The sequence below is a fragment of the Natator depressus genome, chromosome 21 (genome assembly GCF_965152275.1).
Source record: "Natator depressus isolate rNatDep1 chromosome 21, rNatDep2.hap1, whole genome shotgun sequence".
Classification (NCBI taxonomy): Eukaryota; Metazoa; Chordata; order Testudines; family Cheloniidae; genus Natator; species Natator depressus.
Window position 1 is genome coordinate 17,934,749 of NC_134254.1, and position 23,978 is coordinate 17,958,726.

A 23,978-nucleotide genomic window follows, 5' to 3' on the forward strand; every position below is an offset into this window, starting at 1 on the left:
CGCGGGCCAATGGGGGGCGATGGGGGCCGGGGCTCCCTATATAAGGTGGGCCCCGGGCCGGCCGCCGCTGCTTTTGCGGTGCTGCTCAGACCCGTCGCGCGTCTGCCGCCACCGGAGGCCCCGCCCGTCAGCCGGAGACATGGTCAGGGGAGGGCGCGGCAGGTTCCACGTGGCACCGCTGCTGGGGCCGGGTCCTGGGCTGGGCAGGGGTCCCCTGAGCTGCGGGTCCGGGGGGCGCCGGAGCCCCCGTGCGGGGAGCGGGCGCGGGTCTGCTTCTGGCGGGCGCGCCGGGGCGGGTCCGGTGCAAGGCCGCGGCGGGGGTTGAGCGCTTGGGGGTGACGGCGGGGCCCGGCACCCTGGGGCCTTGATTCCAGGGCGACTGTAGGGAGTGTCTGTGGGGAAGCTGATTTTTCTTGGTAGCGCAGCTCCCTGCAGACGGAGCTTTCAGTGGTGGCTGCACATGCTGACCCCTTCTCCTGTGCGAACTAACGAGGTTTCAAAGAAGCCGTGGTTCAAAATGGTGGTTGCTTTCCAAAGAACATGGCTGCCCCTCATCCGCCCTTCCCGATCCCCACTGCCGCATCTCGCTACAGGCAAGATGGTGAAGTGCTCTCTAAAAAACCAAGCTTGAGAGCAGCAGCCCTGTTAGTCTGTATCCGCAAAAAGAACAGGAGGACTTATGGCACCTTAGAGACTAACGCTTATTTGAGCATAAGCTTTTGGGAGCTACAGCTCACTTAACAAACCCAGAATTAATTTGCACAGATGTAATTGGGCTAGAGAGAATTTCAAGTGATGATTACTCAACTGCATTTCCTGGATGCATGCCACTGAGACTCTGGGTGACTTCTAAGGCTAGATCTTAACTCTTACATAGAAATCTCTTCATGCGGAGTTGGCTCCAGCACTTTCCTGTATGATTTCTTCAGGGAGTTCTCTGGCCACAGCACATGCTCAAAATACACCTTTACAAAAGTGTTTTGCTTAGGATGCAATGCTCTAAAGGGCTTGACAAAGTATAAGATGGCAATTTGTATGCTAGCTTTTTAACGTTATGGATGTATATTAGGGCTCACGTCTCTTAAGGGAACCTGTAAAACTCCAAACGGGTTGGTTGTTTTTCCCGATAGGCATGCTTATGCGGTTAGAAGTCTAGTCTCAAACTAGTTATAAAATGAATCTGTCTGAGTTAGACTTAAAAATAACTTGTACCTGAATTCTTAGTCTTGTTACTGCAGTTTTATACAAATGTTTAAATTGTCTAGCACATGCTGCTTTTCTTCCAAATATGAGATCACTGAAGCTACTTCTCGTGAAGTGAGCTGTAGCTCATGGAAGCTTATGCTCAGATAAATTTGTTAGTCTCTAAGGTGCCCCAAGTACTCCTTTTCTTTTCTCTTGAAAATGAATATCACACTTCAGCAGATGCTTGATGTTTGTTCCTTTACATGGATTGCATAATAACAGGCAGTGAAATCAATGGACAGCAGTGTCCTAGCTACAGGAATCTGTTTTTTCCCCACTTGGTCTAAGTATGCTTTTCTACAGACCAGCTTGCGTAGAGCTAGTACATTCAGGCATCAGTATGGTAGACAAGGCCTAGGAAGAAGAAAGCTTTTCCAGTTTATTAAACTACTCTGCTATAAAATGCATGTGCCTAGATGGAGTGCCTGGAAAATTGCGGTGCAACTTCAAGGATGAGGGTGAGGCAAATTTGGCCAAGAAGTTTGAGCTACAGGTGCCCCCAGAAAGGTAGCACTGCATAGACTCAGAGCGAATTGAGGAGATTCCATACAAATCTTACAGCCCTAGACCACCTGGCACTGATCTAGGTTGGAGCTTTCAGAAGTGCTCAGTGCCCACATGGGTACCTAACTATGAGCTCGCCTGAAAATGTGGCCTCTTAATGTTGGGCTGAGCACTTCTAGCCATGAGCGTCACAAATGGGAGCTGTTGGAAACTTGACCTGAACTCTTTTGAAAATCCAGACCAAAGGGTCTAGCTCCACAAATACACAAATGAAAAATTATTAGCTGGCTTATTTGGTGCTGTGGAGTGAGCAGTTTTTGGCCAAACAGTGCCTTGCAGGGACTTGGACTGGAAGATAACTCTGCCATATATGCTATTTCTGACTTGTGACTTCTATCGTGGGTCTTGCAATGCTTGGTGTTTGTCTTAAACCTCCAGTTTCTGATTATGTGAGGCTCTTAGATTTTTTTTTATGAAAGCTAGCCTGCATGGCGAGAATCTTGAGAATGTGACCTATGAAGGCTCAAACCAGAAGGCAAATAAACAGAAACAAAAACTTTGTTACATAGTTCTAAAAATCATGAGTTTTGCAGGGCTGATGTGTGATTGGTTCTGTGTGTGGGTGTTTTTTGTTGTTTTGTTTTTGCTTGAAGGAATCCCAGCTGAGAGCAGGCTCCTAGTGGAAGGCCTAGTGAGTGAATGAGTGCTCACAAAGTACCCTTTGGCCTGTTGGCAGAGCTGCTGGTCTTGAGCCCAGACTCATGAGTTCAGGTCTCTTGATCTGCTGATGCCTGTTAATATTTCTGTGCACTTTGCTGGTCTTGTTAGTTTGCAGCTAAAATAAGAGGTTGCACAAGATCAGAACAGGCAGAGCTGGAATTCAGACTTAAGCCCATGTGTCTTAAAGATTTGGTTTACCCTACAGTTAGGTCAATGTACAGCAGCCTACATCAACTTAAGTCTGTCTACGCCAGGGGTCTCAAACACGCAGCCTGCTGGGTTATTTTCTGCGGCCCGCCAGCTCCCTGCAGCGCCCCCCAGAGTTTACCTAGAGCGGCTCTGCCCCGGCCGGGAAGGAGTTGGAATGGGGGCCGGGAAGGGGTAGGAAGAGGTGGGGCGGGGCGGGGCCTCATGGAATGGGTGGAGTGGGGGTGGGGCAGGGACAGCGGGGGGAGGGGTCAGTGGTGCGGCCCTCGGGCCAGTGTACTAGTCCTCATGTGGCCTTCGTGGTCATTTGAGTTTGAGACCCCTGGTCTACACTGCAGCGTTGCCCTGCCAATGTAAGTTGCCCACTACGCCCAACCTAATAATCTCCGCAAAGAGGTGTAGTGCTTAGGTCAGTGTAGTTAGGCCTTACCATTTGATGGGAGCGCAGGCGTCTTCAGCAGCTTTCCTGGCGCACATCCCTATCCAGGACATCTGTAGAGCTGCAGCGTGGTCCTCTCATCACACGTTTACTGCTCATTATGCCATCACTCAGCAGGCCAGAGATAATGCTGGGCTTGGCAGAGCTGTGTTGCAGTCTACATGTCCATGAACTCCTACCCACCTCCAGAGGTACTGCTTTGGAGTCACCTAATATGGAATGGACGTGAGCAAGCACTTGAAGACAGTTACCTTTTCCGTCACTGGTGTTCTTCAAGATGTGTTGCTCATGTCCATTCTACAGCCCACCCTCCTTCCCCACTGTTGGCGTTTCTGGCCAGAAGGAAGGGGGGGGGGCAGCAGCAGCCATCCGAGCGCCACTCCAGAGGGCACCAGAGCCAGTCCCCTATGGATACTGCTGAGGGGAAAACTTCCAGCACGGTGCATGTGGTAAGCGCACACACCTAATATGGAATGGAGATGAGCAGCACATCTCGAACAGCAGTTACCACAAAGGTAACTGTCTTATCCAGGGGGAGGGGACGCTCCCAACATCGGCCCCTGCCTTCTTCCCTGCCTGGGCTCAGCACAGGGCTCAGCACAGCAGTCTTTTCCTCCCTCCCCCAGCAGCAGCCTGCCCTGCATGCCTGTGGCTGTGTTCCTAGTGCCAGGGAGAGCAGGATTCCATGTTAATGTTTCTGTGGTTCCCACTGAGTTCTCCCACAGCCTCCTCTGCCCACAGGCCAAGATGATCTACCCCTCCCTGTAGTCCAGGCAGGAGTGCATTTGCTGCCCTCGTGCTCAGCTGGGCAGTAGCTATGTCAGTTCTGCACCCCGAGGAATTTCCACAGTTCCTTGAGCTTTGTGTAGCTGGATGCATGGCAATGGAGTTCAAAGCAGTGAGCAGACCTGTCACAGTGGGCATTGTGGGATACTTCTTGGAGGCTAGTTATGGCGATGTAACGAACACAGTATCTACACTGATGCTTTGCTTGTTTGCCACAAAAAGTTCAATCCCTCTCAACAAGGTGGCTTTATTTTGTCGTCAAAACGGAAGAGTTGTCACCAAAAGTAGCATTATAGTGTGTACACCTCCACTGTTTTGTTGACAAAAGCTGCTTTTGCCAACTAAACTGTGTAGTGTAGACAAGGCCTAAGTATGGACTTGGCAGCATAAATCCAGGCACCTATGTTTGAATGTTAGCCTTTGTTTTTAGCCCTCAGCTGGAAGGCACTTTAGTAGACTTACAGAAATGAACAGAGTTGGGACACTAAGACACTAGTGTTTCAATTGCAGCTTTGTTATGACTTGTGTAGTTGAGATCAGGTTGATGAACCTCGGCCTCAACTCACCCCTCTATTAAATATAAATCCCTGCCTACTTTTCAGGGGTGTGGCAAGGACTGGTTTGTACAAGCAGGCCTGTTGAACGTGGACAGTCAAGCCACACCTTTACATATTAAGAAGGGCACTGAGAAGTCGTGTGGGGGGTTATTTTTTTTGTAACTTGGGGCAGAATCCATATTCTGTGAGTTTAAAGGTGGAGTTGTCACTTTGATACTGGCTTCTGACCGGCTACGCTAAGCTGGGAACTGTGTGAGTGTCGAGTAGTTGAGTTGGCTGGTGGGGGTGCAGCAGAACTTTGCTCAGACAGTGTGAGGAGATCTTTCAGCCCTGACTAGTTTGGGAAAAGAAAATAATCCTGCTTACACTACGATAGACATGCAAAGCACTGCATGCATCTATAGCTTTGTGTAAGAACCTAAAGTTCCATATTTTTATGAATTCAACACTGGGGGGGATCATTTTACAAACCATTACTTTCCTTGCAGGATGCACATAAAGAAACGTGCCACAAGTACTCCTGTTCTTTTTGTGGATACAGACTAACACTGCTGCTACTCTGAAACCTGTCTAAATGAAGTGGTGAAGGGGTGGCAGTTAGGATCAGTTTTATGTACTGTTAAGACTAATGGGATAGGGAAGGCTTGTTTTCTGGCCTTGTATATGCTAATTTAAAAGGGGAAAAATGAAATAGCCTCAGTTTTCTTTAAAATATTGTGCTCCCTCTGGTGATGTGCTGCAGCAGATAACTAAACAAACTACTGGAACTGGGGTGGCACGGATAATGATGACATACAGGCTGGTGCTGGCCGATTAAGTGGGATTTGAACCTTTAATTACATTCAAAATGGAAAAAAATCAATATTTCTCAAATAGGGAGAGGACAGAATTTGCTGGAGAAGTGGAGGAAGGAGGTGAAACTTTGCATTCAGGTCTCTGAGAGGACATGAACAATGAAGAGATGAATGAGCCTATAAGATGTTACTTGACAATGTCCAAAGGGTTTTTCTAGGTGAAAATAGATGACTGAAGGAAGGTTTTGTGTTACAGTTGGAATCTGTTCCAATTGTCATTAACCCTAATACAATGAGGCCAATGTTATGGGTGCAGTTTTAATAATTCTGCAGTATGGTAGTTCCAAGCCATTTGTGCTGGGTATTTTGCTTGTTAAGAAAGCCACTGTTCCTGCCAAGAAACCTTAATTTTCTTTTTTCTCTGTACAGCGTGAGTGCATCTCGGTCCACGTTGGCCAAGCTGGTGTGCAGATTGGCAATGCATGCTGGGAACTCTACTGCTTGGAGCATGGCATTCAGCCCAATGGCACCATGCCAAGTGACAAAACAATTGGTGGTGGTGATGATTCATTTAACACCTTCTTCAGCGAGACTGGTGCAGGAAAGCATGTCCCCCGTGCTGTGTTTGTGGATCTGGAACCTGCAGTGATAGGTAAATACAGTCAGCAGTGTTGTATTGCTTTGTAAGAGACATGCCATGGGAACTGGCACAACTGACAGGCTGGAATGTTGATCTGAGGGTCCTATTTTCTGTTTCTGTTATGCCTTAAGTATTCTAAATGCTTTAAATGCTCTCTGTACAAAGCTTACCCCAAGTATGTAATCATTACTCTTCTTCCAAGCAATGCATAAGATTTTCTGCTTTTTCATTACCTCTAGACAAGGCACCTCAATTAAAAAGAAGTACTTCAAAGTTGGAAGAATTTACAAGACATTAAACACTTTGCTGACATATTGTTTCATGGGTAAAGCATCTACAGGCACCAGCAGCCTTTTTGGATTTACTGGATACTATACATCCTGAGAGTTCTCTAAGCACCTTGCTATTGTGCATTAAAAATACACTGTATTTTTAATGCACAATAGCAATACATCTGTATGCTCCGTGGCTTTGCATTTTGTTTTCCTTCAACAGTAACCGCTCTTGTGGAAACCAACATGACTGAGTTGACTACTTGTGATACTTGCTAGTGTCTCGCTTCTGCAATTCTTTCTCAATCCCCTTTCCTCCCCCCATCAGCATCCTCCTCTTAGCTTGGCTAGCATCTTCCAGCTACTGTTTCCTTTTGACTTTTTCCAACCTCTTTATATAATTACTTATGCACTTTGTGACTGCCCAATGCCCACCGCCCCTTTTGCTGTCGTCCTCTGTTTCTCACTTTGACTCTTCAGTCCATGGTTCTTGTGCATGCCTTGCAGTGCTAATGCAAAATGTCTGGCTAAGACTGTGCTTTAAACCAGTGCAGATATCTCCTAGCAAGTCCATTTCATTTGGTGCTTCTGTTTTGTTTGTTTGTTTTTTTTGTTTGTTTGTTTTTTTGAAAAAAGTTTTCCCTTAAATATCAGCTTGCTAGGTTACAAATGATGTTGGGTAAATTGTCTTACAGATCTGCACCAATAAGTAAGGTAACTGTCCCTTCAAATCTCTCATGCTGTCATAAGCTTTTTTTAAAAATAAAAAAATCATAGTCATAGAATCATAGAATATCAGGGTTGGAAGGAGGTCATCTAGTCCAACCCCCTGCTCAAAGCAGGACCAATCTGATTTAACTTTTTGGGTTAAAAGCAGAATATATGCAAAAACAGCAGGCAACTTCATCTGGAGTTAATTATAAAACCCAATATTACTTTCTCCCTGCCTGGCTTTAATTAAACTCTGATATCTCATTACCATACATTCTAGAATTGCTAAAGCCAAATGGGATAGCAAGTGCTGTGCTGAACATACCCTGCGCTTTGTGGTTTGGCAGCAGGAGAGTTTTATGTCCATACAGATTTTTTTCCAGATGGTGGAAGATCTTGGCTTCCAAAAAAAGCTGCTCTGTCCTTGGCTGGTGAGATGGTAGGATGTTCTCAGGTAGGCACACACAGGACCTCGTGACATCTAGGACTGAATAGCAACTAGGACAATCCAGTTCTTGAGTGTTAAGCTGTATAAATATTCCACAGTTGGTGATTGCTCATTCAGTGTGCTCACATTAGAGAATTTTCTAGTCAGGAGTGTCTTTTGGGGCAGTCCAAGTGCTCTTCCTCTCATGTGCTCGCAAGGGTATAAAGGGTTGAACCACTCTGCGACACCCAGTTTCTTCTCTGCAGCCTGTGGTACATGAAGAGATCTGCACCAACAGTATTTAACCTCCACTTAGGCACTGTAGTTACGGTGAGGTCTGTGGGACCCTGTGGGGGGGAAAAGGAGGTCTTCCCACCCCAAGGGTGCCGACAGTACCCCAGACTTTAACTGCTCATCCTGCAAGGTAGTTATCCCTGTGAATATCTTCTTGGTTGCACCAACCTGCTTTGACACTGACCAGGCAGCAGATTTGACTCTGTGCCTGAGGACAGCATTCAATTCATTCTAGGATCATTGCCTTCCCTTCCTTTTGGCAACCATCAGGCTCATTTCCATCAACCTTGGTCCATCGTCACCTCAGAGTGTTGGGTATTGGAGGTGGTCCAAAGAAGCTATGCTGTTCAGTTCCTATCCTCTCCCTGTCCCTCCTTAGGGACCCCTCCCTAGACAGAAATACAGTCCCTTTTTTGCAGTGGGCTCTATAGAGGAGGTACTTCCTCAGTAGAGAGGAGAGAAGTTCTATTCAAGGTACTACTTCATCCCCCAAGAAGACAGGGAGCCTTGGCTGAATACCTGCCTCAAATGCCTGAACACTTATGTCAAGAAATGCAAGTTCAAGATGGTCTCCCTCACATCAGTCATCCCATCCCCATATCAGGAGAACTCTTGACCTCAGGGATATGTGTTTTCACATCATGTGTCTGGTGCTCAAGCACTTCCCAAGGTTTGTGTTGGACAGCAATCACTACCAATACCAAATTTTGCCTTTTGGGCTCTCAGTGGTGCTCCACGTATTTATGAAGTGCCTTGCAGTGGTGGCCTACCTTGGAAGCACTGACATCCAGATGGTCTTGTGCTTAAGCAAGTGGCTGGTCATGGCCACTAAATCTCAGGTCTGAATCAACATCCTGTCCATTCTCCAGCTGTTTGCACATCTAGGCCTGCTGGGGAATGAGAAGAAATCCACATTAACACCTGTATGGCACATAAAATTCATTGGGACCATATAGCCTCTCCATGGAGTAACTGCCTAACTACCACTTGACAGGTTCTGGATGGTGCATGATCTCTAGTCCCACCTATGGTCCCAACCCCTGATGCACCTAAGATCCTGCCTTGAGCTGCTGGGTCTTATGGCAGCACCTACATTCTTTGCCCTGCATGCAAAACACTCTGCTTCCAGAGACTTTAGGCATAGCAGTCCTAGGTCTACTGGCTGGATCTCCCTCAGGTAGTCCTCCAGTCTCTAGATTCACAAGATCCCCAGTTCACTTTCAAGGGCCTGGGGGAGATTGTAATCCCATGCAGTATCTTTGAGGACCATATTGTATTAAGCTAATGAATTGCTGTGAATCAGGGATTTTATGCAACTTTTGATGGAGGGTTACCATAGTACCTCCAGGAACCAAAAACAGTAGAGGTTACTAAGTTGAATCACTTAAGTTGTAAACACATCCAGAGAGGTATACCCACTGGTTCAAACTGGGTTGTCCAGAGACCAACGGACAAAGAAAACACTTTTGATATAAAAAGCTTAAACTGACTTAGGGCCGACTTTCTGTTAGCAAATAGAGGCCCTTCTGCCCAAAGGGGGACCCCAGCTGTTACAGAAGGGTTGGAAGGACTTTGGCCAGCTAGGACCCCGTAAGATGGATGGGCACCTCCTGATCTGTTCACAATATGCTTAAATCTGTTTTTCTCTGTAATGCTTTTACCTTAAGAATAAATGTCTTTGTTTAGAAAGAGTTGTATGGTAACTTGTAACTGTTGGCACTTGTAACACTGTTCATAGCCCATGGAGAGCTATTTAATATCTGTATCAATGACCTGAAAGGAAATATTAAAATCATCACTGACAAAGTTTGCAGATGACCCAAAAATTGGGGGAGTCGTGAATAAAGAGGTCATCGATTCAGAGTGATCTAGATTACTTGGTAAAGGGGGTGCAAGCAAACTGGGTTTTTAATATGGCTAAATGTAAATGTATCCATCTATGAACAAAGAATGTGGCCCATCCTTGCAGGATGGGGGACTTTATCCTGGGAAAAACAGACTCTGAAAAAGAATTTGGGGGTCATTGTGGATAATCAGCTGAACACGAGCTCCCAGTATGGTGCTGTGGCCAAAGGGGCTAATGTGTTCTTGGGGTGCATAAAGATGGGAATCTTGAGCAAGAGTAGAAACATTACTTTATTTTTCTGCATTTGACAACTGCTAAGGATTGAAAACATGCCTATAGTGAGTCTCAAGGAACTCAGCCTATTTAGCTGAGCAAAGTGAAGGTCAAGGGGTGACTTGATTAGTCTGTAAGTATCTAAATGGGAAACAAATATTTAATAATGCCTCTTCAATCCAGCAGAGAAAGTTGTAATGTTTCAACTTCCAGCCATTGGATCTAGACAAATTCAGTCTGGAAATAAGGCCTAAACTTTTAACAGTGAAAGTAATTAATGATTGGAACAATGTACAAAGGGTTGTGATGGCTTCTCCCTCATTGACAATCCTTAAATCAAGATTGGCGGTTTTTCTAGAAATCTACTCTTAAGAACTACTTTGCGGAAGTTTCCTGACCGTAGAATCTCAGCATCCTAGACTTCTTCCTAAGGTGTTGTCAGAATCCACATCAGTGAGGTCCTGTACCTACCTGTGTTCTTCTCCAAATCTCATGCTGGCAGAGAGGAGTATAGGCTTCACCCACTGAACATGCACAGAGCCATATTGTTCTACCTGGACAGGATGAAATCCTTCCAGAAGTCTCCCAGGTTGTTTCTGGCTTACACAGAAAGAATCAAAGGATGGGCTGTATCTACAGAGGATATCAAAATGTGCAACAGCAGAAAAGGACCTGGCAAAGTACAAGTCCACTCCACCAGGGACCAGTCCACCTCTGTAGCCTCTCTAGCAAACTTGCCAGTCCAGGATATTTGAAAAGCAGTGACCTGGTTGTCTGTACGCATATTAGCAAAGTACTACACATTGGTGCAAGCAGCCAGGGGTGATGGATGATCGTGTTAGTCTGTGTTCTTTAGGGAAAAATAGTGGGCTATCACACAAAGAAGAGTTTACTTACCTGCACAGTATTGGGTGCTCTATGAGGTGTTTGGTCTGGACACCTATTCCATGGCCCATTCGCCATCCCTGCTACTTTAGAGTCCTGATGTCATTGGCTCTTGTGAAAGAACTGGTGTTGGGGTGATTCTGCCCATCATGCCCTTGTGAAGCACACCAGGAAGGAAGAGTGCATGCACCAATCCAAGTATACTCCTGACTAGAACAGTCCCTGGCACATGCGCACTGGACATGTGCTCGCCAACTGCAGAACAGTCCACGTCTCGAACATCAGTTACTGTATGGGTAAGTGTACCCACTTCTAACTCCTCTTCCAAGTGACACGCAGATTGCTGTGAAGAATGATGACTAGTACAACAATCTGGATTGCACCCATTTTACCAAGCAATCAAACATGCTTTTTCATACTGCCAAAGGCAAGGTCTTACATCTAGTAAAAAAAGACGGAGGACTGCATCCTGGACAGAGACTACTGAGTAGAAGTAGAGGTGATGATCTAGCATTGGTGAGACCACTACTGAAATTTTGTCTAGTTCTAGGATCCATATTTTAAAAATGATGTAGAAAAATTGGAAGGGGCTCAGAAGAGCTTTGAAAACATTGGGAGGAAGAGAGGGACAGAAAGCTGAAATGACTTGCTCCTGGTTGATAAGTAAACTGCACAGGGAGAAGATGTGCCTTTGTTTGAAGAATAAGATTAAATGGCTAAGGTTAATCTAGGGGAAAAAATAATTAGAATAAGATGCAGATTGATAGCCATTTGGTAACCAACCATTTGAAGGAATTATCTTGAAGTGGTAAACGATCATTTAGGGCCAGATTTTTCAAGGTAGTTTAGCACCTGGAGTGATCTTCAAAAGCGCCTGCGCATGCTTAATTCTCTTCTGGCTCCACTGTGCGTTCAGGTACTTTGGGGCGCTCTCGGCACCTGTAGGTGCCTAAATAACTTTAAAAACCATGTTTCTATTTTTTTTAAATTCCTTAAATAGAAATTGGAAGTTTTTTCCAAATATAGCCCAGGAACTTGTGGTTGAATTAGACATTTGATTTATACTTATGTCGTAGGAAAAGAACTCTCCACTGCAGGAATCCTAGGAGAAAGTCTGCCTGTATAACATAGGCCAGAATCAGCCTAAATGATCATTGTGTTACACCTTTTGGCTTTAGAAATCTATGAATTTATAAAATCTGGAAAATTGCTGCTTTAAATCAAAGTATTTATGAAACACAAGTTGTTTGTATAGTTTAATATTTGCCTGTGCCAGAGTGGTATTAAGGCCAAAAAATTCAAACGTGCAGACATAACATGCATGCAATTCCTTGATACCTAAATAAGCAACTTGATTTTCTTAAATGTTAAACATCCACTGAACCTAGTAGGCATCCTGGGTATCTTCTAGCGATGCATCTCTAAAGCCAAGCCATTTTTGTTGAGCTGTCTAGAGGTGGATTTGGGTGCCTTATTTAGGCATGTGAGCTTGAAAACTTTTGTCTAAACCAAAACTAATTTACTATAAACTCATGCACAATACTCTTTCCAGATGAAGTACGGAATGGGACATACAAGCAGCTTTTCCACCCTGAACAACTGATTTCTGGCAAGGAGGATGCTGCTAATAATTATGCTCGAGGTCATTACACTGTTGGGAAAGAGATAATTGACCTTGTTCTGGAGCGTACCAGGAAGCTGGTAAGTTCCCGTTTTTCTGCGCTGAAGATTGTATCTTTTAAAGAACTTTCTACATTGTGGTTTGTGAGGTTTGGAAATTAATCTAGGTAAGTGCTCTGAGATGTGTGGGGCTCAGAATTCAGCACTGTAGTCTGTTGGGAGATGTACAAATGGAAAAGCTATGGAGTCAAATTCTGCTGTTTTCTTCAGCCATGTGAAAATGGACTACTCTGATCAGAGGAAAATCTAAGACACCTTGTGACTCCTATTGGACTACAATTGAACCAGCACCATCAACTTGCCTAAAAAAAAAAAGTTTATATCAAACCAAAAAGTTTGTGTCAAGTTTCTGACAAACTCACAAAGGCCAGGGCTGAGGTCTATCCACATAGCAGTCTGGTTTGCATTGTTATTGATGGAAAGGGACCAGTCCTTAGCTGCAGCCACTGCAGGGTTTTAGCCTCCACTCCTGAATTCTTGCTTTTGTGGGCTGAAGTCTGATCTTCATGTTCAGTGTAAAAAGAAAAGGAGTACTTGTGGCACCTTAGAGACTAACAAATTTATTTGAGCATAAGCTTTCGTGAGCTACAGCTCACTTCATTGGATGCATTCCGTGGAAAATACAGTGGGGAGATTTATATACATAGAGAACATGAAACAACGGGTGTTACCATACACACACTTTCCTTCTAATTTCATACTTTTTTATGAACAAAAATACAAAGTGGGAGAGAAACTGACCATGCTGTGAGACTGAGGGAGCTTCAGACCTACGCACCATGTGGTGAACTAGCTGAGGTGAAGTCCAAGATTATTTTCTAGCTTCTTTTAGGGGTAGAATCATAGAATATCAGGGTTGGAAGGGACTTTAGGAGGCCATCTAGTCCAACCCCCTGCTCAAAGCAGGACCAATCCCCAATTTTTTCCCCAGATCCCTAAATAGCACCCTCAAGGATTGAACTCCCAACCCTGGGTTTAGCAGGCCAATGCTCAAACCACTGAGCTAGGGTAGTTAGAATGTGCTTTGCATAGTCTGTTATGGATACAGAATGCTCTTGCCAGTGCATAGAATTTCCCTCTGGTTTGGTAATATGCCATGTGTGGTGAAAGTTTCTCTATCCCCAGCTGCTTTTTGAGCCCTTGGAGTACTTGCTCTAAACATTCAATCTAAATTAGGGATGAAGTGCCAGGGAAGTCTTTCTTTTGTGTGCACTCTAACAGACTTAACTCAATACATTCTGTCATGTTCCTTTTTCTCTTGCAAACTGTCCACGCTTGTTAATTGGTCCTGGGAGTCATTGTTGACTCCTATGTGACCCTGCACCCTTGAGAAGAAAGTGCAGTATTAATCTTTTAACAGCTCAGGGAAAGATCTGAACTAGAGCTTCCTTGAATAGTCCAATATGTTGCAATTCACTTCATTGGATTCAACAGCCTCATGATATTTTCCGGGAATATGCAGGGCTTAAATACACCACTTATCACACTGGAACTTAGGATAGTAGTAGGCAGTTCTAGATCTGTCCAGAACATCAAACAAATTGTTTATAAATAGTAAATATAAAAGTGGATTGATTTTTGGCTGATTCTAGACACTGTTGCTGTGCAGGGTCAATGGCTATTTGCTTAACTGACACTAAGAAAAGGAGTACAAATAAATTGGTTATGTTGCTAAGGTGCCACAAGTACTCCTTTTCTTTTTGCGAATACAGACTAACACGGCTGCTACTCTGAAACCTGACACTAGAAGCTGACAAATCCAGCTGTGTATCTCACTGAGGTAAAAAGGGTGTAAGTAGGTGTTGAGAAATATGGTGCCACTGAAGTGGGGCGAGGTAGATCTGTACTAAGAGTACTCTCAGTAAAGGGATGTCCACGAATACTATAAGCCAGTTTGTTTTTTGGCTTCTGGGGAGGAGGGTTGTCCTGACTAATACCCTCATGGATAGATAACTTTTTTTCTTGGAGCTTGAGAAGGGTTTTCACACATCTTTGAATTCATAAGAGCTGAGCAGATGTGTGAGCTCCTTGGGAAGAAGGTTTTGTTTGCTGGGGGTTTTTTTTTTGATTCTAAATGTTCAGACCTGCCCACTTAAAAGGTTTTTCTTTCTTTCAGGCTGACCAGTGCACTGGTTTGCAGGGCTTCCTGATATTCCACAGTTTTGGGGGAGGCACTGGCTCAGGCTTTACTTCACTGCTGATGGAGCGCCTCTCAGTCGACTATGGAAAAAAATCCAAGTTAGAATTTGCAATCTATCCTGCACCCCAGGTCTCCACAGCGGTTGTCGAGCCATACAACTCCATTTTGACTACCCATACCACTCTGGAGCATTCCGACTGTGCCTTTATGGTTGACAATGAGGCCATTTACGACATTTGCCGTAGGAACCTGGACATTGAACGCCCTACCTACACCAACCTCAATCGCCTCATTGGTCAGATAGTGTCTTCCATTACTGCCTCCCTCAGATTTGATGGTGCCTTAAATGTGGATCTGACAGAATTTCAGACTAATCTGGTGCCTTACCCCCGTATTCACTTCCCATTGGTAACTTACTCCCCGATTATTTCAGCAGAGAAAGCCTACCATGAGCAGCTCTCTGTGTCTGAGATCACCAATGCTTGCTTTGAGCCATCCAATCAGATGGTGAAGTGTGATCCTCGCCATGGCAAGTATATGGCCTGCTGTATGTTGTACCGTGGTGATGTTGTCCCCAAGGATGTCAATGCTGCTATTGCCGCTATCAAAACCAAGCGCACAATCCAATTTGTTGACTGGTGTCCTACTGGTTTTAAGGCAAGTCTCTTACAGCTGCTAAATAATTGCACAACAAAGGAGTGAAAAGCCATTGTATATCAATGGCTTATTAAAATGTATTCCTAAAGCTGTGGTGTAGGTATCTAGTGGGCTTTATAAATATCTTATGGGTGGGAGCTTGCATTTGTTTGTGTGCAGAGCTCTTTAGACAGTTATGAAGTAAAATTAATGTCTTGCTTTTACTATTGTGGTCAGTAACTAATCACAGCCATCACCAAACCCTACAGGAAAACTAAGTGTGTTCTCCTCTTTTCCAGGTTGGAATAAATTATCAGCCACCAACAGTTGTTCCTGGTGGTGACCTAGCCAAAGTTCAGCGTGCAGTCTGCATGCTCAGCAACACCACAGCCATTGCTGAAGCATGGGCCCGTCTGGACCACAAGTTTGACTTGATGTATGCCAAACGTGCCTTTGTTCACTGGTATGTGGGAGAAGGGATGGAGGAAGGAGAATTCTCAGAGGCTCGGGAAGACTTGGCTGCACTTGAGAAGGATTATGAAGAAGTGGGCACAGACTCAATTGATGGAGAGGATGAAGGCGAGGAATATTAGCATTTCACTTCTGTGAAATTTAAGTCTTTCCCATTTTACTGCTTTTACCTCAATGTAAATGGGAAACCTCTCATGAATGTAAATCCATTTTTAAGTATTCCATACCAACCTGCTTAGAATAAACCTTTTTAATCAGGACCATTTGCTATCCTTTAACTTTGCAACAACTGACTCATTCCACCATATATAAATGAATAGCCAAAGTTCTACATATTAATATCTGTATCTGAGTGACAAGCACGTTTTTAATTATGAAAATGACAGTCCAAGTGCCTTATACAATTTACCAGAGCAGCTTCCAGAACTTCATTCCTTCTAATAAAGGGATGGAGCAGCCTTCCAAGGGGAGCAGTGGAGCCAAAACACATATCTGACTTCAAGACTAAGCTCAATAAGTTTGTGGAGGGGATGGTATGATGGGATAGCCTCATTTTGGCAATTAATTGATCTTTGACTATTAGCGGTAAATATGCCCAATGGCCTGTGATGGGACACTAGGATAGGGTGGGATCTGAGTTACTACAGAGAATTCTTTCCTGGGTGTCTGGCTGGTGAGTCTTGCCCACATGCTCCGGGTTTAGCTGATCGCCATATTTGGGGTTGGGAAGGATTTTTCCTCCAGGGCAGATTGGAAGAGGCCCTGGGTGGTTTTCACCTTCCTCTGCAGCGTAGGGCACAGGTCACTCGCTGCAGAATTCTCTGCACCTTGAAGTCTTTAAATCACGAGTTGAGGACTTCAATAGCTCAGACATAGGTTTGGGGTTTGTTACAGGAGTGAGTGGGTGAGATTCTGTGGCCTGTGTTGTGCAGGAGGTCAGACTAGATTATCATAATGGTCCCTTCTGACCTTAGTCTATATCTATGGTGCCAGTTCAGGTGCAAATGGTCCATATTTGCCTTTTGTACATTTCAATTAATAGATTCTCTAAGATGAAACTTCACTCTGAAAAATCACGTAGATTGGTGCTTCGTAGCTTGCAGAATAGCCTCTTAATGAAACTGTATAGGTAAGGCCTGTCAGGGTTCCCTCCCCACTGTGAACTCTAGGGTACATGTATGAAAGGCCCCCTAAGTTTATTTCCACCAGCTTAGGTTAAAAACTTCCCCAAGGCACAAATCTTTCCTTGTCCTTGGATGGGTACTGCTGCCACCACCAAGTGAGTTAGACAAAAATTCAGGAAAAGGACCACTTGGAGTTCCTGTTTCCCTAATATATCCCCCCAAGCCCCTTCACCCCCTTTCCTGGGGAGGCTTGAGAATAATATACCAATCAAATAGGTAAACCAGGTGAGCACAGACCAGACCCTTGGGTTTTTAGGACACTACACTAAAAAGCCCAATCAGATTCTTAAAAACAGAACTTTATAATAAAAGAAAAAGAAGCACCTCTGTAAAATCAATATGGAAGATAACTTTACAGGGTATTCAGATTCAAAACATGGGATTCCCCTCTAGGCAAAACTTTAAAGTTACAAAAAACAGGTATAAACGTCCCTCTTAGCACAGGGAAAATTCACAAGCTAAAAGAAAGGTAAGTATAGCAAGAGAATGCGTTAGTTTATAATTTGTAATCTTAAAGGCTTATTTCAGGTATGGTTTTAGGAGAGGTTTGGGTTTTTTCTGCCTGGTCCCCCTCTCTGTCCCAAGAGAACACAGAGAAAAACTTTCACATCTGTGGGGGAAGGTATCTTCTCCCCTTATTGGTCCTTTTGGTCAGGTGCCAACCAGGTTATCTGAGCTTCTTAACCCTTTACAGGTAAAGGAAGGATTTTATGCTACCCTTAGCTGTATGTTTATGACAGGGCCCTACCAAATTCTCTGCCATGAAAAATGTGTTAGGGACCGGGAAGTCTGGTCTTTTGTGTGACTTTTACCCTATGCTATATAGACTTCATGGGGGGAGACCAGTGTTCCTCAAATGGGGGGGTCCTGCCCCGAAGGGAATTGCAGGGGGCAGTTCCCAAGTTATTTGGGGGTGGGGGGAGGGTTTGCAGTATTACCATCCTTACTTCTGTCTTCAGAGCTGGGCACCCAGAGAGTGGCAGTTTTTGGCTGGGTGCCCAGCTCTGAAAGCAGCAGCTCAAATTAAGGGTGGCAATACCACACCATGCCATCCTTATTTCTGTACTGCTGCGAGCAGTGGCACTGCCTTCAGAGCTGGGCTCCCAGCCAGCAGCTGCTGCTCTCCAGCCACCCTGCTCTGAAGGTAGTACCTCAACTCCCCCCTAAATAACCTTACAAACTCTGCCCCCAACTCCTTTTTGGGTCTGGACTCCTAAAATTACAACACTGAAATTTCAGATTTAAATACTTGAAATCATGAAATTTACAACTTCTAAAATCCTATGACCAATGTAGCAGATGACAGAACAAGGAGTAATGATCTCAAGTTGTAGTGGGGGAGGTTTAGGTTGGATATTAGGAAAAACTTTCACTAGGAGGGTGGTGAAGCACTGGAATGGGTTACCTAGGGAGGTGATGGAATCTCCTTCCTTAGAGGTTTTTAAAGTCAGGCTTGACAAAGCCCTGGCTGGGATGATTTAGTTGGGGATAGGTCCTGCTTTGAGCAGGGGGTTGGACTAGATGACCTCCTGAGGTCCCTTCCAACCCTGATATATTCTGTGAAGTTGAGCAAAATGGACCCTAAGTTGGTAGGGCCTTAAGTATGGTACAGCCATGCTTCCCTGCAGCTTACACTTCATTCTTCACAGGTGGGCAATGAAATTTGAACATCAGGAACTAATTTAGGTTAACAGATTTATCAGCACAAGTATTTAAATGTCACAACCCTGGTAAAACTACCCTCCCTAGATTTCCCCCTCTCCTCTTCTCTCTCCTCCTTCCCCCACCACACGCACACAGTGTTTTGGGTTCCAACATGTTGAACACATACTTTGTGCTTCCTTAGGTCTCAGTAGGATTCAGCCTTTGGCATGCTTCCTTGATCCAGACTCTGCTACCCCTCTATGACAGTGAGTCCAGCGCCTTAGGGACCCAGGGAGCAGTACTGACCCCCTTCTCTCACACCCCAACCTTTTGGGCACTCTGACTTGTTTAGTTCACCTGTTCAGGGACATGTGATAGTCCAAGCACATAACATACTTTGGAAAGGATCCACTCATTTGGCTTTTGGTAGTCCAAGAGATGTACAGATCTAGACAAAACAAAGAACTTGTATACATCTCCCTACCTCAGTTTCCTCACCACTCTTGAGCATTCTTTGGGCTTCATTTTAAGTAATCCAAGATGGTCCCTTGCTCATGGCTTCTCCAGAATATGGAGTCTCCGCTCTCGAGTACTTTGCTTTCTGCTCCTGGTCTCTTCACCCTCTCTAAAATGGCTCCAATCCCCTTTGGCATATGATCTGATGCTTAGTTACCATTCCCTCCCCAAAAGTTCACTTCAAAAATGGACTTGGCTTGGGTGGTGCTCAAAGGGGCTTCTGTGAACTACAGGACCTTGACATTTCAGTCCAGTATGGAAATAAAACAACAAGGAAGACAAGCCCCATGTTCACAATGGCAGCTGCAGTCTGACATATAGGCATATCTACCCTGCAATTAAAAATATGGGGCTGGCCTGTGCTAGCTGTAAAGGCTTATGGTAAGGGGCTGATCAACTGAGGTGTAGGTGTCTGGACTTGGGTTGGAGCTTGGGGTCCTGGGCCCTGTGAGGTGGGAGCGTCCTAGAGCTTGGGCTGCAGCCTGAGTCTGAACATCTGCACCATAATTAAACAGCTCCTAAGCCCACATCAGTTGGTATGGACCAGCTGTGGATGTCTAACTGCAGTGTAGACACTTGCACTACAGTGTTTAATTTGTGCCAGGGCTGAGCCCTGACCCCTTTGGGCTCAGCGGTTCATAGCCCCGGCACCTCTGGGCTTGCCACATCAGTTATGAAAGTGAAAAAATTGCTTCAGCTCCAGTACCTCTTTCATTACAAATTAAGCACTGCCCTACTGTCAACCCATTCCTAAGCTGTATGTAGACTGATTCCTGAAATTGACACATGGCAAGTACACTTGAGCCCTATTCCTGGATCTAGGCATAATGCTGCCTTCTACTGGTGTAATTTAGGATACATCTACGCTGCAGGTGAAGATATGTTTGTAGTGTGGGGAGGTCTGTATGTGCTAGCTTTAACGAGCAAATAGTGGTGTAGACCTGGTAGCACAGGCTAGCATAGTACATAGCCAGGGTCCCCAGCACGCTTGAACTCGGGCACCTCACTTGTGCTGCTACATCTAAAACACTGGCAGGGGAGAGGCCCAGCAAGGGGCTGCAGCTGCATAAGGAGCTTGCCATCTGTTTTGCTGGAGAACTGCCTATAGCTAGTATTGCCTCAGTGTTGGGTTGGGGAATTCGGGAAGGAGATATGGCCAGGATGGCTAAGGATGTGTTGAAACAGTGTCTCTTCCCTATGCTAGGCAGCTCCTCTCAGCAGGGTTCCTGTGGTGCTCAGATTGCAGTTAAGAGTTGTTCTTAGCTCTTAGGAGCAGGTTGGCAGGGGAAACACTCTGAATCTGTCCTGTATGTTGATTTCCATCCCCCTATGGTGTAGTGGTTCCTGTGGGTCTGGGAAGAGTGATTTTCCCCACAGCAAGAGTGAATCTACCTCTGGCCTACCTCAAATCCTTTCCTGTTACTTCCACTTGGGTACAGGTCCCTCTCCAGGTGGGGGTGCCTGACCAGACATTCAGTTACTTTGGGCAGGGAACCCCACCACTCTTCTCATTGGATCCTTGAAACAAAATCCCAATAACCCTAACTTCAGTTGCATCCCTTTCTGATTGGTGCCTGGGCCTGAACTACAACCAATCACTTCCCTGGACAAGAGATCTATACAAAGCTCATTCCCCTGTGATCCAAGGAAGCCTCTGTCATGGGTTCCCCCTGGGGTGCCACCTGGGACTGGGGTACCACTGACCCACCAGCCTGGGCTTCTTCTCGCCCTGTACTGCTGAGACAAGCTGCAGAGCCCTCCAGCCTGCACTTTCACCAGCATAAATACAGGTAGAGGCACACCCAGCTGCAGTTACAAGCAGGCTCTCTGACCAGCCTTTGCATGGGAAGGCTACTTCCAGCTCCTCAGGCACACACCCCCCTCTGGGAGTATAAACCCAGAATTAAACCATCTTGTGCTGCTCAGGGAACTGTACAGTGTAAGCTCATAAAATTTGCCCCCTCCCTCAAAGGGGAGAGGAATATACAACAGCCTTTTCCCCCTAGTTATGATTCCCACATACTTCACTCCAACTCTCTGGTTTAGATTAAGCAAAAACAAGTTTATTAACTACAAAAGATAGATTTTAACTGATTATTTTAAGAGTCCTGCACTTAGGACGGAAGAATCCCATGCACCGCTACAGACTAGGGACCGAATGGCTAGGCAGCAGTTCTACAGAAAAGGACCTAGGGGTTAACAGTGGACGAGAAGCTGGATATGAGTCAACAGTGTGCCGTTGTTGCCAAGAAGGCCAATGGCATTTGGGGCTGTATAAGTAGGAGCATAGCCAGCAGATCAAGGGACGTGATTGTTCCCCTCTATGCGACATTGGTGAGGCCTCATCTGGAGTACTGTGTCCAGTTTTGGGCCCCACACTACAAGAAGGATGTGAAGAAATTGGAAAGAGTCCAGCGGAGGGCAAGAAAAATGATTAGGGGACTGGAACACTACTTATGAGGAGAGGCTGAGGGAACTGGGATTGTTTAGTCTGCAGAAGAGAAGAATGAGGGGGGATTTGATAGCTGGTTTCAACTACCTGAAAGGGGGTTCCAAAGAGGCTGGATCTAGACTGTTCTCAGTGGTAGCAGTGGTTGACAGAACAAGGAGCAATGGTCTCAACTTGTAGTGGGGAGGTTTAGGTTGGATATTAGGAAAAACTTTTTCACTGGGAGGGTGGTGAAACACTGGAATGCGTTACCTAGGGAGGTGGTGGAATCTCCTTCCTTAGAAGTTTTTAAGGTCAGACTTGACAAAGCCCTGGCTGGGATGATTTAGTGGGGGATTGGTCCTGCTTTGAGCGGGGGGGGGCTAGATGACCTCCTGAGGTCCCTTCCAACCCTGATATTCTATGATTCTATGATCTGCATTGATCCCTTCTGACCACAATCACATCCCATATATGTATGTCATGGCTACATTTACCAAATCAAACCCATTTTAATTTTACAAATAAAATTCACATGGGCCTAGGGTTCACCAGAGCCAGCTAACGTGTTAAATATAATGCACCCTCTCTACATCAAGGATTTTAAAATGCGTTCATTAAAATATTTGCTCACATTTTAAAAATGCACCTTTGATATTCAAAGGATGCAAATGTGAAGGGATTTTTCAAATCATGCTAGCTAACTTTTTCTTAAAAAGCACCCTTTCTTCTTCGAGTGCTTGCACGTGTCCATTCTGATTTAGGTGTGCAAGCATTCCAAGCACAGCTGTTGGGAGATTTTTCCCCAAGTGGTATCCGTTGGCTTGGTGCTGGTTTAGTGGTTTCTACTGTTTTTACATTGTAAATAGTTAGATTTTCATAGTTTAGTAAGTTCAGTAGTTTTAAGTAGTTATAGTATAGGACTGGGACTCCTCTCTGTACTCAGTGAGGCGCTCCATCCCTCCCCTGGTACTGGGATATGCCTTGGGCATTGGGGCAATGGTGCTCTTCGTGCGGGAAGCCTATGCATACTAGTGACCCTCACTTGAGTTGTCTCAAGTGATTGGCAGAAGGTCATAGGAAAGAATATATAGACACATAGAAGAATACAGACACACAGAAGAACATAAATTGTTGCACAAAAGTCAACATGGTTTCTGAAAGGGAGATCATGTCTTACTAATCTATTGGAGTTCTCTGAGGGGGTCAACAAACGTGGACAAGGGGGATCCAGTGGACATAGGGGGATCCTCATCAAAGGCTCTTACGTAAATTAAGTTGTCATGGGATAAGAAGGAAGATCCTTTCATGGATTAAGAACGGGTTAAAAGACAGGGAACAAAGGGTAGGAATAAATGGTAAATTTTCAGAATGGAGAGGGGTAACTAGTGGTGTTCCCCAAGGGACAGTCCTAGGAGAAGGGGGTAAACAGTGAGGTGGCAAAGTTTGCAGATGATACTAAACTGCTCAAGATAGTTAAGACCAAAGCAGACTGTGAAGAACTTCAAAAAGATCTCACAAAACTAAGTGATTGGGCAACAAAGTGGCAAATGAAATTTAATTTGGATAAATGTAAAGCAATGCACATTGGAAAAAATAACCCCAACTATACATACAATATGATGGGGACTAATTTAGCTACAACTAATCAGGAGAAAGATCTTGGAGTCACTGTGGATAGTTCTCTGAAGACGTCCATGCAGTGTGCAGCGGCAGTCAAAAAAGCAAATGGGATGTTAGGAAACATTTTAAAAGGGATAGAGAATAAGACGGAGAATATCTTATTGCCCTTATATAAATCCATGGTATGCCCACATCTTGAATACTGCATACAGATGTGGTCCCCTCATCTCAGAAAGATATACTGGCATTAGAAAAGGTTCAGAAAAGGGCAACTAAAATGATTAGGGGTTTGGAACGGGTCCCATATGAGGAAAGATTAAAGAGGCTAGGACTTTTCAGCTTGGAAAAGAGGAGACTAAGGGTGGGGATATGATAGAGGTCTATAAAATCATGAGTGGTGTGGAGAAAGTGAATAAGGAAAAGTTATTTACTTGTTCCAATAATATAAGAACTAGGGGCCACCAAATGAAATGAATGAGTAGCAGGTTTAAAACAAATAAAAGGAAGTTCTTCTTCACTCAGCGCACAGTCAACCTGTGGAACTCCTTGCCTGAGGAGGTTGTGAAGACTAGGACTATAACGGTTTAAAAGAGAACTGGATAAATTCATGGAGGTTAAGTCCATAAATGGCTATTAGCCAGGATGGGTAAGAAATGGTGTCCCTAGCCTCTGTTTGTCAGAGGGTGGAGATGGATGGCAGGAGAGAGATCAGTAGATCATTACCTGTTCAGTTCACTCCCTCTGGGGCACCTGGCCTTGGCAACTGTCGGTAGACAGGATACTGGTCTGGATGGACCTTTGGTCTGAACCAGTATCGCCATTCTTATGTTCTGAATGCTGCAATATCTGCTGAGAATTTAAGCCCCGCACGCAGAAGGACAGAGCGGCAAGGCTAAAAGTCCTACTTATGGAGGCAGCGCTGAGACCTACCTTGGAGCCAAGATTGGACTGGCGCCAAGTACTTCGGCGTCAGTGCAAAGTGCTCTGCCGGTGGCTAAGAGCTCTCAGCACCAGTCCTCACCGGTACCAAAGAAGAAACACCAAGGCCACTGGGAG

General features: G+C 45.1%; 1 protein-coding gene and 1 long non-coding RNA gene across 2 annotated transcripts in view; one reads left to right on the top strand and one right to left on the bottom strand.

Moving 5' to 3' along the window:
* Positions 1–15,780, top strand: LOC141975468 (tubulin alpha-1C chain-like). Its single transcript, XM_074935848.1, has 5 exons — positions 1–142; positions 5,682–5,904; positions 12,153–12,301; positions 14,397–15,077; positions 15,356–15,780. The coding sequence occupies exons 1-5, from the start codon at positions 20–22 to the stop codon at positions 15,647–15,649; spliced, it is 1,470 nt and encodes a 489-aa protein (XP_074791949.1). The 5' UTR covers positions 1–19; the 3' UTR covers positions 15,650–15,780.
* Positions 6,404–23,978, bottom strand: part of LOC141975469 (uncharacterized) — a 25,011-nt gene continuing 7,436 nt past the window's right edge. The window contains exons 2-3 of the long non-coding RNA XR_012635937.1: positions 8,367–8,486; positions 6,404–7,588 (exon numbers count right to left, since the gene is read on the bottom strand). This is a non-coding gene — a long non-coding RNA (uncharacterized LOC141975469). The remainder of the gene's footprint in view (positions 7,589–8,366; positions 8,487–23,978) is intronic.